The sequence below is a fragment of the Balearica regulorum genome, chromosome 3 (genome assembly GCF_011004875.1).
Source record: "Balearica regulorum gibbericeps isolate bBalReg1 chromosome 3, bBalReg1.pri, whole genome shotgun sequence".
NCBI lineage: Eukaryota > Metazoa > Chordata > Aves > Gruiformes > Gruidae > Balearica > Balearica regulorum.
In genome coordinates, this window is record NC_046186.1 from 93281188 (window position 1) to 93294960 (window position 13773).

General features: G+C 34.3%; 1 protein-coding gene across 1 annotated transcript in view; it reads left to right on the plus strand.

Moving 5' to 3' along the window:
* Positions 1-13773, plus strand: part of DNAH8 (dynein axonemal heavy chain 8) — a 144945-nt gene that overhangs the window by 40346 nt on the left and 90826 nt on the right. The window contains 12 exon segments of the mRNA XM_075750088.1: positions 1030-1134; positions 2168-2281; positions 2862-2924; positions 4073-4173; positions 5168-5305; positions 8384-8624; positions 9644-9843; positions 10216-10369; positions 10474-10637; positions 10784-10886; positions 11563-11667; positions 11979-12140. Of these exon segments, the coding sequence (XP_075606203.1) occupies positions 1030-1134; positions 2168-2281; positions 2862-2924; positions 4073-4173; positions 5168-5305; positions 8384-8624; positions 9644-9843; positions 10216-10369; positions 10474-10637; positions 10784-10886; positions 11563-11667; positions 11979-12140 (1650 nt within the window).

Consider the following 13773-nt stretch of genomic DNA (forward strand, 5'->3'; position numbering starts at 1 on the left):
TCTCAGTGGCAGCCAGTAATAGGACAAGAGGCAATGGGCACAAACTGAAATACATTAAATTCCATTTAAACCTAAGAAAAAATTACTGTGAGGATGCTCAAACACTAGAACAGATGGCCCAGGGTGTTGTGGATTCTCTATTCTTGAAGATATTAAAAACCTGACTGGACATGGTCCTGGGCAACCTGATTTAGGTGACCCTGGTTTGAGCAGCAGGGGACTGGACTAGGCAAATCTCCAGAAGCTCCTTTCAACTTCAGTGGTTCAGACTACACCTCCTTCAGAAGCTGAACAAGAGAATTCTAAGCGTAGATATCTGCGTGGAATAAACAATTGTGTTTATCAGCCATCACAAACTGCCCACAATACAAATCATAGGTCAAAGGAGCAGGTAATATAATGCACGCTGCTGTTAGTCTTCATTAGCAAATCTTTTGCCTACCTGTTGGGAAACTATAAAACATGAAAATTATCTTATTTTTAAATAATGAGATGTGTGTAGGAGGAGGATAATAAAGGAGAAGATATGCAAGCAAATTGCAAATGAGAACAAGTGATAAGAAAGGTTCATGCTATAACAGATACATATGCAAGCATTAGATAGTTTGGCAAACATGTAGCAATAAATATTTGATAGATGATATAACAAAATATATAAAAAATGTAGTTTAGTGTGCATAATTATTCAGTTAGGAAAAATTAATCCTGATCTACATTGAGGTGGAATGTGGATCAATGGAATAAAAATACCATTGAGATAATAAAATGTTATATATTTTTACTATTAAATTTATTGTGTTTGTGTATTTTTTCCAGTATTTCATCCAAGACATCTTTAAAGAAATATTTTTTGCTGTTGTTCCCTAGTTCTTCATTCATCAGCCTTATTTAAAAAAAAAAAAAAAAACAAATATTTTATGCTAAATTACATGAACAGATTTTCTTTGAAATCTTTCTTATAAATTGGATCTGTGTTCCTACAAATGAACTTAAAATGCATCATTCCTAAGGTTATATTTTTTCATTTAGGAAGCCTATGCTATTTTAAATACATTTGAAATTGAGGTTACAAAAGAGGAGTCAGAAGGAGTTGATACACTGAGATATTCTTTTAATAAATTACAGACCAAAGCTGTAAGTATATAAAACTCTATTATTTTCCATTTGTATTCATTGTGCTTTTTTCGGAGTATAAATGACAGTGCGCGATCAATTGTCACTCCACTCTATCTTCTCACTCCTGGCCTCAGTTGCACACTAGTACATTTGATCAGTATATTCATTTTCTAATTTTATTTTTATAGAGATCTTTAATATTTAAATACTATTGTAGCTTTTAGATGTATGCGTAAAACCTGCAAGAAAATGAGAAATTTATTATGTGTGTCTGTTCTTTCTGCTCTCCTTCATTTCCAGTTTTTGTGTCATTCTTGTCTGATCAAGAAAATTACTACCCTTAGATTTCCTGTTTTTAAGAAGTGCGTACTGTGCCTGTGCCCTTACCCCTAAGTGGTGACTGCACATTTTTGCACTTTATTGCTCAGGACAGTCTTATATCTCTCAAAAGCTCAATGTTTATTGAATGTTTCCTGTAGTGTAGAAGATTAGATGGAAATGTATAGATATTTTGTTGGAACAATTAAGTTAGATCCTGTCCCACAGATTGATCACTCTGGAAAGGACTCGAGTATATTTTACGGTTGCATTTCATGCAGCTCTTTGTTCTTTCTCTCACACTTTTGAACAAAGAGTAAGAAAATTGTTTAACAGAAGGCTGAGCCATCCACGAGGAAGACACCCTAACACTTTGGGTTTTGAGAGGATTTTTGGAGGGGAGGAGGGAAGGAAGAGAATAGGATTCCACCCCCTACACCCGTTTCTGTGTCATTTTGTTCCCCCACTCCCTTGTAATGGAACATGTTCACTTAAAGGTGGAGGGGAGATTTTGTTATGGTTTTTGGTTGTGGTTTTTTTTTCTCTCCACTTTACATCTTGAAAATTGAACATATAGCACCATAAAAGGAAAAAAATCTATTTCACTTCAAATAAATAATTTTTGTTCAGAATTTTAATATTTTTTATTTATAATTTTTGGTTTATACATGACTTAAATTTCTGTTTCTGATTTTTAAAGAATTAACTTTGATTTTAATCTTTTGTATGTCAGACTAGAGTTCAAGTTGAGCTGGTTCAAGTTCAGCCCAAATTTAAGAGTAATTTGCTAGAATCAGTCGCAGTTTTTCAGGAGGATGTGTCAAACTTTGAAATGTCATATGAAACGGTAAATGAATTTAATAGTTACTTATAAAAGACTTTTACCTGGTTTTTCAAAATTTTTGGTTTGCATTAGTTGTGTGCCAGAATTTTAATCTGTTGAGCTACTCAGTGTTTGATGCCATGATTGCTAAGCATTCATCATTGTAGGTCAAACTTTTCATTCTGAATAAATAGCAATGCACACAACTCTGTAAGGAGAGAAAAGAATCCCTGGTGGTACAACCATGAAATCTTAATTCAGAACTTAATTTAGAAATGGTAGCATATGTTGTGGCATCTTTGTTCACACATCAACATTAAAAAAGACAGTCTTGGGCCACTCACTGGGTGTTTTATTTTCAGCAAAAGAACAAAATATGAAAAATGAAAATCCAGTCCTATTCAGTTTAAGCTAGAGAATTTTCAATTTCATAAGTTATCTTTCCTTACCATTATCATAGTAAGTATTGCATTACCAAGATACATAACTTGATTGGATTTTGAGAATCAAAAAATAAGCATTTTGTGATGACCTGTAAATATACAGTGGCCTTCAGTCACTTGGAGAATTAATATTCAATTTTTGTTAACTGCTTGTCTGAAAGGAAGGACCTATGGTTCCAAGTATTCCACCTCAGGAAGCCAGTAATAGGCTACAGATCTTTCAGGTAAGAAAATAAACTGTTGAATTTCCAAATAATTAAAATCAGATCTGCTATTGCTTATCACATCAAGTTCAGAAAAAGAGACATTTACAATCTTTGGTAAGTGTGTCTTGATTGGTATTTTATGTAGTATTATGTTAACTATAATTTCTGTCAGGCAATGTTTTCCTTAATGTGGAAGGATTGATTGATTGATGTGTAACCTTGCTTCACTCTCTTTGTGTTTTCTGAGCAGAAATTATTAACTTGAAGTAATAAAAGCAGTAGAAGAGGGAAAGAGTCAAGTACGACAACTCAATAATGACTGAAAAGAAGCCAAGTTACATATTGGTCACATAAGCCAATATTTTAATCTTTTAAAAATCATGTTTTCCATTAGATAATTATCTTTCAGCTTGATATTTGTTTGTTATGAACCTTTGTTCATGCGTCCCTAACCAGTTTTTAATCTATTTTTAATCCTTCTTTCTTTCTCTGCAAGTTATAATCACTTGAAGATTTCTTTCAACAGGACTTTTGTTAGTCTCTTACATATTGTATAGTCTCTGTAAAAAGTAAATTCAAAGTTTGTGAAATGCACTAAGTAACAGAAGGTGCTTAAACCTCCTAATGCATCTAATATGTACTGAAAATTGAGTTATTTTGGTTGAATGTTCTGTATTTATTATTTTGCCAAGAGAACGCCTCATGGATCATAACTGCCAAAATAATTCTTTCCATTTTTCAATGGTGATCGTATCTTTTGGACAAGAGTTGTATTTTGAAAGTGATTATATTTTTTGGCACTCTTCAGTGTTTTTTTCAAGCTGTATGTTTTACCATCTGATACAAATGTGTTTTGGGGTTTTTTTTGCCTCTTAATGATGTGGAATTCATTTCACATCCCATTTTTATAAAATGCTTTTTTAAATTATTGCTTACTATATAAACTCATTATTTCAATTCAATATATGGATTTGAGTACTACATTACATGAGAACTGTCCAAAATTTTAGATCAAAAATATTTTCAGACATTTAAATATGCTTCTAAGAGAATTATTCTGTGAGAAGTTTTGAACTGTTTAATGATTTAATATTAGACAATTTTAAATGAAAGCTTATAATATAAACATATTTTCATTTTGTCCGTATGAATCCTAATTTTATCAGGCTAACTTTGATGAGCTGTGGAGAAAGTTTATCACATACTCATCTGGTGAACAGTTGTTTGGATTGCCTGTCACAGACTATGAAGTTTTGCATAAAGTCAGGTAACTGTGGAAATACAGCTGTCTTAGGTGGTTATTAAGTATGTTAGAAAGGCCTAGAGTACACCGAAGAGGGAAATATTACAATATGGAAGGTTTCCATTGCCTTAAATTAAATAATTAAAAAAAACCCAATTAAAATTTTAGAGGTCTGATGAATTTGCAAATAAAAAAGAATTTATTTATTGTGATAACAGAACCATTCCAGATTATTTTACTACATGTAAATACTATATAAAGAAGCAGAATAGCATGTCCCAGAAAAAATATATATACTTATATATAAGTAGATGAGTAAATACAGTATTATCTATTAAGATATGTTACAAAGGATGAACAAGGAAAAGGCAAGGAAAGGTCAGTGTATCATCATACATGAAAAATGTAACTAGAGCTTTAACTCGGTCTAGTGAAGGATGTCCCTGCCCGTGGCAGGGGGTTTGGAACTAGATGATCTTTGAGGTCCCTTCCAACCCAAACCATTCTATGATTCTGTGAAAGTAAATTTTTTTGAATAGCTGTACAAATAAGAACCAGATTCTAAAGTATCTGAACCAACCATTTCAATGATTTGATGATAATTCACACTAGATAAGGATCTGACCCTTTCTGGCTTTTTTTTAGATCAGCGTTTCAGTTCGGATTCACAGAGTGCTTCCAAAGTAAATCGACTGGTTGTGCCCACTTGCCATGCTCTGCTTGGCACTGCAGAGCCAGCTCAGGGTACATAAGCTAGGTTCCTTTTGGGTGAATGGAAGTTTTATAGAACTAGACTAAAGCAAAACTTCCCCCAAATATGTTTAGTGTGGATATTAGGTCCTTAGCACCAACTGCCTGCTCTTTTTTGTGGATTTTATTCATGAAGTGTTCTTTTATGCATTAAGAAACATAATCTAATTGATCTACCTCAATTTTTTTGTAGTAATGTTACATATACCATGTATTTCCAAATAGCTGATTGAAATTATTGGTATGATTTATTATTTTTTTTCCCCAGAAAGGAGTTAGGCTTGCTTCAGAAATTGTATGGGTTATATGACACTGTAATAAACAATATCAATGGTTATTATGAGATACTTTGGACAGATGTAGATATTGAAAAAATTAATGCTGAACTTCTGGATTTTCAAAGCAGGTATGTTCATAATATGAATTATAACAGATGTAAAATGCATTAAGATATAGGTGATTTTAGTAAAGGTATTTGATACACTAAAATACAAAACTTCCATGAATAAAGTTTATCATAAAGTAATAAGATTCTTCAAGGCAGAGTGGAATAACACTATGCTTTTAGTTAACCAGCCTTCTGCCTGTAGTTCTGATAATTGATCAGTTGAAGAGTTGATCTTAACTAAGCCAACCAAGAGGTTAGGAGAGCTGAAAGTTTATTTATAAAAGGGTGTGGTGGGTTGACCCTGGCTGAGGGCCAGGTGCCCACCAGAGCCACTCTATCACTCCCCTCTTTCATTAGACAGGGGAGAAAAGGTACAACGAAAAAAAAAAAACTTATGGGTCGAGATAAGGACAGGGAGAGATCATTCTCTAATTATCATCACGAGCAAAACAGACCGAACTTAGAGAGGGAATTCATCTTATTTATTACTAAGCAAAACAGAGTAGAGGAATGAGAAATAAAACCAAATCTTAAAACACCTCCCCCCACCCCTCCCATCTTCCCAGGCTCAACTTCACTCCTGGCTTCAACCTCCGCCCCCCCTCAGCGGCACAGGGGGACGGGGAGTGGGGGTTACGGTCAGTTCATCACACGGTGTTTCTGCCGCTTCTTCATCCTCAGGGGGAGGAGTCCTCTCATTGTTCCCCTGCTCCAGCATGGGGTCCCTCTCACAGGAGACAGTCCTTCACGAACTTCTCCAACGTGAGTCCTTCCCATGGGCTACAGTCCTTTATGAACTGCTCCAGCGTGGGTCCCCCACGGGGTCACAAGTCCTGTCAGCAAACCTGCTCTGGCGTGGGCTCCTCTCTCCACGGGGCCACAGGTCCTGCCAGGAGCTTGCTCCAGCCTGGGCTTCCCACGGGGTCACAGCCTCCTTCAGATGTCTCCACCTGCTCTGGTGTGGGGTCCTCCACGGGCTGCAGGTGGAATCTCTACACCCCCTCATCCTCCCTCCATGGGCTGCAGGGGGACAGCCTGCTTCACCATGGACTTCTCCAGGGGCTGCAGGGGAGTCTTGCTCCGGCACCTGGAGCACCTCCTGCCCCTCCTTCTGCACTGACCTTGGTGTCTGCAGATGTTCTTACATCTTCTCACTCCTCTCTCTGGCTGCAAAAGCGTTCTCTAACTGTTTTTTCTCTTTCTTAAATACGTTATCACAGAGGCGCTGATTGGCTTGGCCTTGGCCAGCGGCGGGTCTGTCTTGGAGCCGGCTGGCATTGGCTCTGTCAGACACAGGGGAAGCTTCTAGCAGCTTCTCACAGAAGCCACCCCTTGTAGCCCCCCCGCTACCAAAACCTTGCCACGCAAACCCAACACAAACATTATTCCAGAATCTTTATTATTAATTTTCAAAATAAAGACATGACTAATTGATGTATGTTTGTACTTGTGCCAGTATTTGGTATTTTAGAGTATATCTATACTACAGTTATAGAGCAGTGCAGGCCTATTAAAACAGTTTGAAATCAGTCTTAGATAATGTTAAAATCTAATTGCTGAAATACAGAGCTCCATAAGAGCTAAATTATATTAGTCTCTGAAATGAACATTTGTTTAATGTAGTTTAAGTAAAAGTATATAAAAGGGCAATTACTTTTGTAATGGCAGCAAAAAGAAATAAATAATAAATAAATACATATTTTGCTGAAGGCTAACTGATATATCAAATGTATGTCATTACAAGGCATAAAATTGTAAGTGAACAATTTCCATAGTTTTGAAATTGCACTTTTGACAGGCAGAGTTGAAGGTTGGGTCTTAGATTTCCATTATTTCTGAATTTTGAAGTGTCATTCAAAAATCTATCTCTGCTGTATCTGATTCCTGTGTCCCAAATCACTGAACCTGACGTTAACTCTTTACTAATGAATGAAAAGAATGGCTGCAGAGAAATTTATAAAATATTCAGATGTTTTGCCTGGTTTTCTAAGGAAAAAGGTGATCTGTGATGTCACTCTCTGACCACATCTGTGCTCCTCTTTTTCAGCATTCTTGAATACTATGTATTTGTTTTTAATCTGCTGGCTAGTTTCAACATTCAACAAGGCAGATTTCTCACAAATAACCTTAAATGTCTATGAGTGTTATAAAAGTAAAAACTTTATCGTAGTCCAAAACCAGACACAAAATACTTTTTCCCCCTCAGGGAAAGGCAGGCAGGTGTTAAACATTCTGTTTGACAGCAACCAGGGAACTAATCAACATGAATGTACTGGCAGCCACACATCACCAACATAGCTCTAAAGCAGACGCAGACTGCTGAATTGTACCTGATTACAGCAAATATGAAATTTTATCAGTGGGAGGTAGGGAGATAAGTAACAAAGGATGCAAACCCAAGGGAAATATGATCCAGAGTTTATTACTTTTCCTGCTAAGGATATACATTATCATTTACATTAGGACATTCCTGTGGTGGGTCAACTGCTTAATTCTTAGTGTGTAGACTCTGTAAAAGTGTGGTCAAAGAGGGGTATATTCATTTAACTGTTTTACTGTTGTGTGTGGTTTTTTTCCACGTTAGAAATACATGATTTTCATTTTCTTGGTGAATAGTTTCAGGACCACTAATCAAAAGTAGAGGATAAGGTGGTCATATCTTTTTGATTTTCACATGTGTCTCCAAAGTGGTATGTTAATATGTGCCATGCGTATTACTGGTATTGTAAATTGAAGTAAATATTATATTTGTACAAGGATTACATACGTGAAATGTAAGTGGTTTTGCTTTGTTTTTTGTGTGTCAATAAATGTTTGCGATGAGAAGCAGCAGCAAAGCTATGCAAACTGCAATATTTCTGTTTATTTGCTAAGAACATATCAGTGGTTAAAACTGTTAAATGTTATGATGTGTTAGTAGGGCATTTGCATTAGTTTATCCTAAAAAGGTAGACTAATTGACACAAATTGGAGTTTTACATTGAAAATGTTGACCTCAACACAAGCTACTTCATATCTCCCTGTCTGTTTCTAAAATGTTTAAACAATTCCTGTTTTGACAGAAGAGGCATTTACTACTGTATCAATCAACTGCAGGTGCCGCAGACTACCTAAAGGACTCCAACACTGGCAAGCGTTTTTGGATCTCAAGAAAAAAATTGATGATTTTAGTGAGTCTTGTCCTTTGTTGGAAATGATGACTGACAAAGCAATGAAGCAAAGACACTGGGATCGTATTGCTGAAACAACAGGACATCAATTTGATATAGAATCTGATTCCTTTTGCCTTCGAAACATCATGGAAGCACCAATTCTCAAACATAAAGATGATATTGAGGTAGGTACATGCATTTTTTCCCCCTCCTTGTTCATTTTATATTGTCAGCAAAACTAATATGATTATTTAAAAAATAATCACCTTTTTAAAAAATATTTTTTACTTTGTTGAAGTCCTTGGCTTTCAATTAGACCACACATTTAAAATATTTTATTTGGAAGTTCTTATCCATGTGAACAAAGACAGAAGTAGCAGCTGGAATCTTTGGACACATTTCTAGATAATCTCTTCACATTCTTCCTGGCCCTATTTTCTATGATTTTCTTAAATCTTTTTAAACAGGGGAAAAAACCCCAAACAAAACTTCAAATGATCGCAGTCACCTAATTTTTTTAACTCTGCGGTTGCTTTAAAGATTTTTAAATAAAACAGAAATTTTAGAGGAAGGCTCTATGCTTATTAATAGTTAATATGAATACTTTTCTAGATTTTTATGGCTTCTTCTGAACCATACAATTTCAAAAGATCCCCCACATAACCTGAAAAAACTCTCAATGGATTTTGCAAGTTTTGTAGGGTAAATGTGCATGCAAAAGCTGCTGTTATATTCATGCTTGATTTATATGGAAGCACTCCAAGGTGATCTGCTAAATTTTGAATTAAGCTCTGATTTGAATAAAATGTTGGACTTGATGACCATTCCAACCTAAACTATTCTTAGATTCTGTGATTCTATAAATTGAAATGCGATAAGAGTGAGAGTTCATGTGGTGATGAGCATAAATCACTACCCTAAACCTTGCAGAAATGATGATTCGGAAATCTTGTTACACAGGAATAACAAAATGTGAAGCTACAAAATGGTATATCCATGTATTTCCAAGTGTGCACTTTTCAGTTACCCATACATGTAATTTGAGTGAGTAAAATTAGTAGTTTTTCCTCTGCATTTGTGTGACACATTTCTGTAGTATTTTATAAAATTTCATATATTGTTTTCAAGTATTCTGTTATAAGATGTGTAGGAAATATTTCTTCTCTGAAGAATGAAGACTCTAAAAATGGTTCTTTCTTTGCAGGATATATGTATATCTGCTACAAAGGAAAAGGATATAGAAGCCAAACTATCTCAAATAACTGACACTTGGGGAAGCCAAGTTCTGAGCTTTTCATCATTCAAAGGGAGAGGAGAGTTACTGTTAAAGGGAACTGAATCATCAGAAATTACAACATTGATGGAGGACAGTTTAATGATTCTTGGCTCTTTACTGACCAATAGGTAATTTTAAATTGACTGTGTATGGTATTTTCAGAAACACACTGAGATAGGGAACTGTACTATTATTAGGCTAAATCAGCAGTAAATATGAATGGAATATTTTTTTTTAAATTGAAAAGAATGCTACAATGTCTAATGAAAAATTTCCTCAAGTAGAACACTTTCATGTATTAGTAGCAGCTATTGTCTCAATACATTTGAATGTAATCAATCTGATTGATAGAAACTTTGCACAAGATTCTTCTTGCTCTAAGTGAAACAAGTGTTGTTTGGGGTTTTTTTTCACCATTGTAAGTACTTATTTTATAATTATATAAATTTATTTTATAATTATTTAGAATTAAATAATTTCTGCTTCTCATCCTTTTTTAGATACAATACACCATTTAAAAAGGAAATTCAGAGCTGGATTTATAAACTAAGCAGCTCTATAGACATAATTGAAGAATGGCTGGTTGTGCAGAACCTTTGGGTTTATCTTGAAGCTGTTTTTGTAGGGGGAGATATTGCAAAACAGTTACCTCAGGTAAACTTTACTATGCTTGCGTATTATTGTTTATTAAAAGCTATCTGTGTAATAATTTCCAACAGATTATGCTGTGAAAGTACTTATATTTTTGCTATATATAGGAAGCAAAGCGCTTTCAGAATATTGACAAATCATGGATAAGAATAATGCAACGAGCTCATGAAAACCCAAATGTAATTAACTGCTGTGTTGGAGATGAGACTATGGGGCAACTTCTCCCTCATTTACATGAACAGTTGGAAGTATGTCAGAAATCACTTACAGGGTATGAAATATTTGATTTCTAATACATTATTATTTTGTAAATAGTTTATATGAAATATTAATAGTATTTCAATCTTACTTTCACTCTTATGTAGAAGAATTTGAAGAGCTAAAATATTCTAATAAATATATTGTTTAATTTTAAAGATACTTAGAGAAGAAAAGACTACTGTTTCCACGATTCTTTTTTGTTTCTGATCCTGCCCTTCTTGAAATTCTTGGACAAGCAAGTGATTCTCATACAATTCAGGTACAACCTTAGGGATTTATTTTTTTTCTGCTTATAACAAAATAAAAATTAGAATATGGAAAAACGTATTTTATATTTTATATAAATTATAAATTTATATTTATATTTTATATAAATACAATTTTTTATATTTTTATATAAATATAATTTTATATAAATTATAAATGTAACCATTAAAATGTAACCATTTTCTTCTTATAAACTTTGCTTGAGAAAAAAATTATTTTCTTGCTCTTTAGTCTTTAACAAAAGTGACATGAATATCTGTAATTTAAAAAAATCTTCAGAATTCAGAACACTAGTATATGGTCCCATCGAGTGATTTGCTGGTGGTTCCTTTCACAACTAAACTAACAGAAGGAGCCCTGTGAGACTTTCCTGCTTTGCATAATGCATAATTCGTCCGGCTAGTCTAGAGTGTTACTGAGGGTTGATTGAGATAAAATAGTTGATCTCACACAACAGCTAATCTCTGTTTGGCTAGATCACGTCTGGAAACTGTTAAAAAGCAAATGGAGATAAAAATCCTACACAGCCATTTCTGTAACTATTACCTACATATGGCCTGAAATTCATCTGTAGGTCCAGACGAACCTTTGCAGGATAACGTTAAGATTTTTTTCTGTTTGCTAATGTTATATATTTACATTGACTGACTTCTGCATTATCCTTACAGCCACATCTGCCTTCCATATCTGACAATATAAATGAGGTAGACTTCCACCCAAAGGATTATGATCGCATACTGGCAGTTATATCAAGAGAAGGAGAAAAAATTCCAGTAATTTTCTGAATTTCTTTCTTCTTCTTTCTTTTTTTTTTTTTTTTTTTTTTTCCTGGAAATGTTAATAGATAAATCTTCCTATTATTGAATATATATATTAAATTGAATTACTGTTAATTGCAAATGACATTTCAGGGATTGATGTAACAAAACTATCTTCATTAGAGAAATTTCTAGTATGTTTATTGAAATGAAATCTGTAGTTGTCTTGAATAGAAATTTAGTAATTATTTAGTAACTAACATTCTTGAACACACGTTGTGTAACTATGTTCTATTTGGTACGTTTTACTGTTATTAATTTTCCAGTTGGACACTCCAGTGATTGCAAAAGGACCAGTAGAACTTTGGTTGCAGGATTTATTGTGTGTGCAGCAGATTTCATTGCATGGCATAATTAGGGCGGCATATTACCAAATTAGTGACCCAGGATATCAGTTGCTGAATTTTCTTAATCAATTCCCAGCACAGGTGAGATTACAGGATGTAGATTTGTGTGTGCAGTCTGGGTTGTATGTGGGGCAAGGTGGGATGTAAATAGCATATGGGATTGTCTATATGACGAAGTTTTCATAGAGGAAACAAGGATATGGATCTACTCAGTAGAAAGCAATCATTAATGACTTCAATTTTGGTACCCTATATATAGCATACTATTTTTGTTATAGTCTACTTTAAAATAACTTTTTTTCTTCTCTTGGGGAATATAAAGTAGAGTTTATATTTTCGGTGATGGATACTGAACCCCTTTCAAATGCAAATAAAACTTCATGTGCAGGTTGATTTCTCTCTCATAATTTAAGATTATAAGAGCTATGATTATGATTATTTATCTCATCATTTACAAGATTTACCTCATAGTTCATATATTTGTCACTATGATAGGCTTCTTCTAGGGCTGCACGATCTTGAAGAATTCTAGTTTGCCTAGAGACTTGCATCTTGCTAAGACTGTATCTTACTGATAAATCACAAATTTCATTAACAAGTAATTAATTGTTTCCCATCCTGTACAAATTCTGACTCTGTAATTTGCTAATCAGTACAGTGCGGGGTGTAATTTTTTTAATAGAAATTCTGCAAATATTAAAACTCTCCAATACACTGCTAATTTTTTTAAAAAATAAATTCAGTACACTTAAATATTTAATAGAATTATCTTAAAGCTGTATTTATGATGTAATTATGTATTATCTCAGCAGCATTTATTTTTAAAAAGTTTACTATTATCTTTAAACAGATAAAGACTATCTGCTTTGCATGTCAGACACTTTGAAGTGTCTTTATTACCATGTGCAAAGATTTTCTTTCCCATGTCTTGCTAATCCAAATGCTTTTATGTTCAAAGAATTACGTTAGAAAGGGCAGGGAGGAGGGGGCAGGAAGAAGAAAATAGTTGTTGGCCAAGAAATTTAAAGTACAGGGAAAGAAAAGCTGTGTTATAGGACAGAGAAGAAATTCGGCCAAATACTGACAAATATTTGAAATGTTTTCTTTCCTCGAAACTGCCTTTTACCTGTCTGTTATAGCTGGCATGAAAAAGTCACTTTCAAAGATTTCCCTCACACACACACCTCCCCAACTAATCAGTCATTCTAAAATAAATTTGGTTTAGACTCCACTGATGATAGCGTAATGATTCTAAAGTGGTGACTGATTTCCTGCTACACAATCTCTGTACCCATGAACTCACTGCACGTATATGGAGACAGAAGAGTAGAAAGAGTGGGCTAGTCAATATTTTAGGTCTTGGTGCCTTGTGAATGTAGAAATGTGGGGAAAAAAGGTATTGATACAGTTCTCATCTATCCTATTTTGTCATGCGTGTGCCTGATTTTTGTAAACCAAAATCAATCTGAGACTGTAGTTTACACACAGCATCCTGTACCTGTCTAGATTTATTTGGAAGCCAAATAACCTGTAGTTCAATGTATGCTAGGCCGTAGCCCAGTCATGACAGTGTGGAAGAAAGATAGCAATCCATCTCATGTTCAGTAGACGTGCACAGCATTTTAAAAAAAATGTTTTTTAATTAGCCGCAAATTGGCAATGGGAAATTTTCAGAAGAACTTCTCTTCACAATTTAAGATCTGTTTGTTTGTGA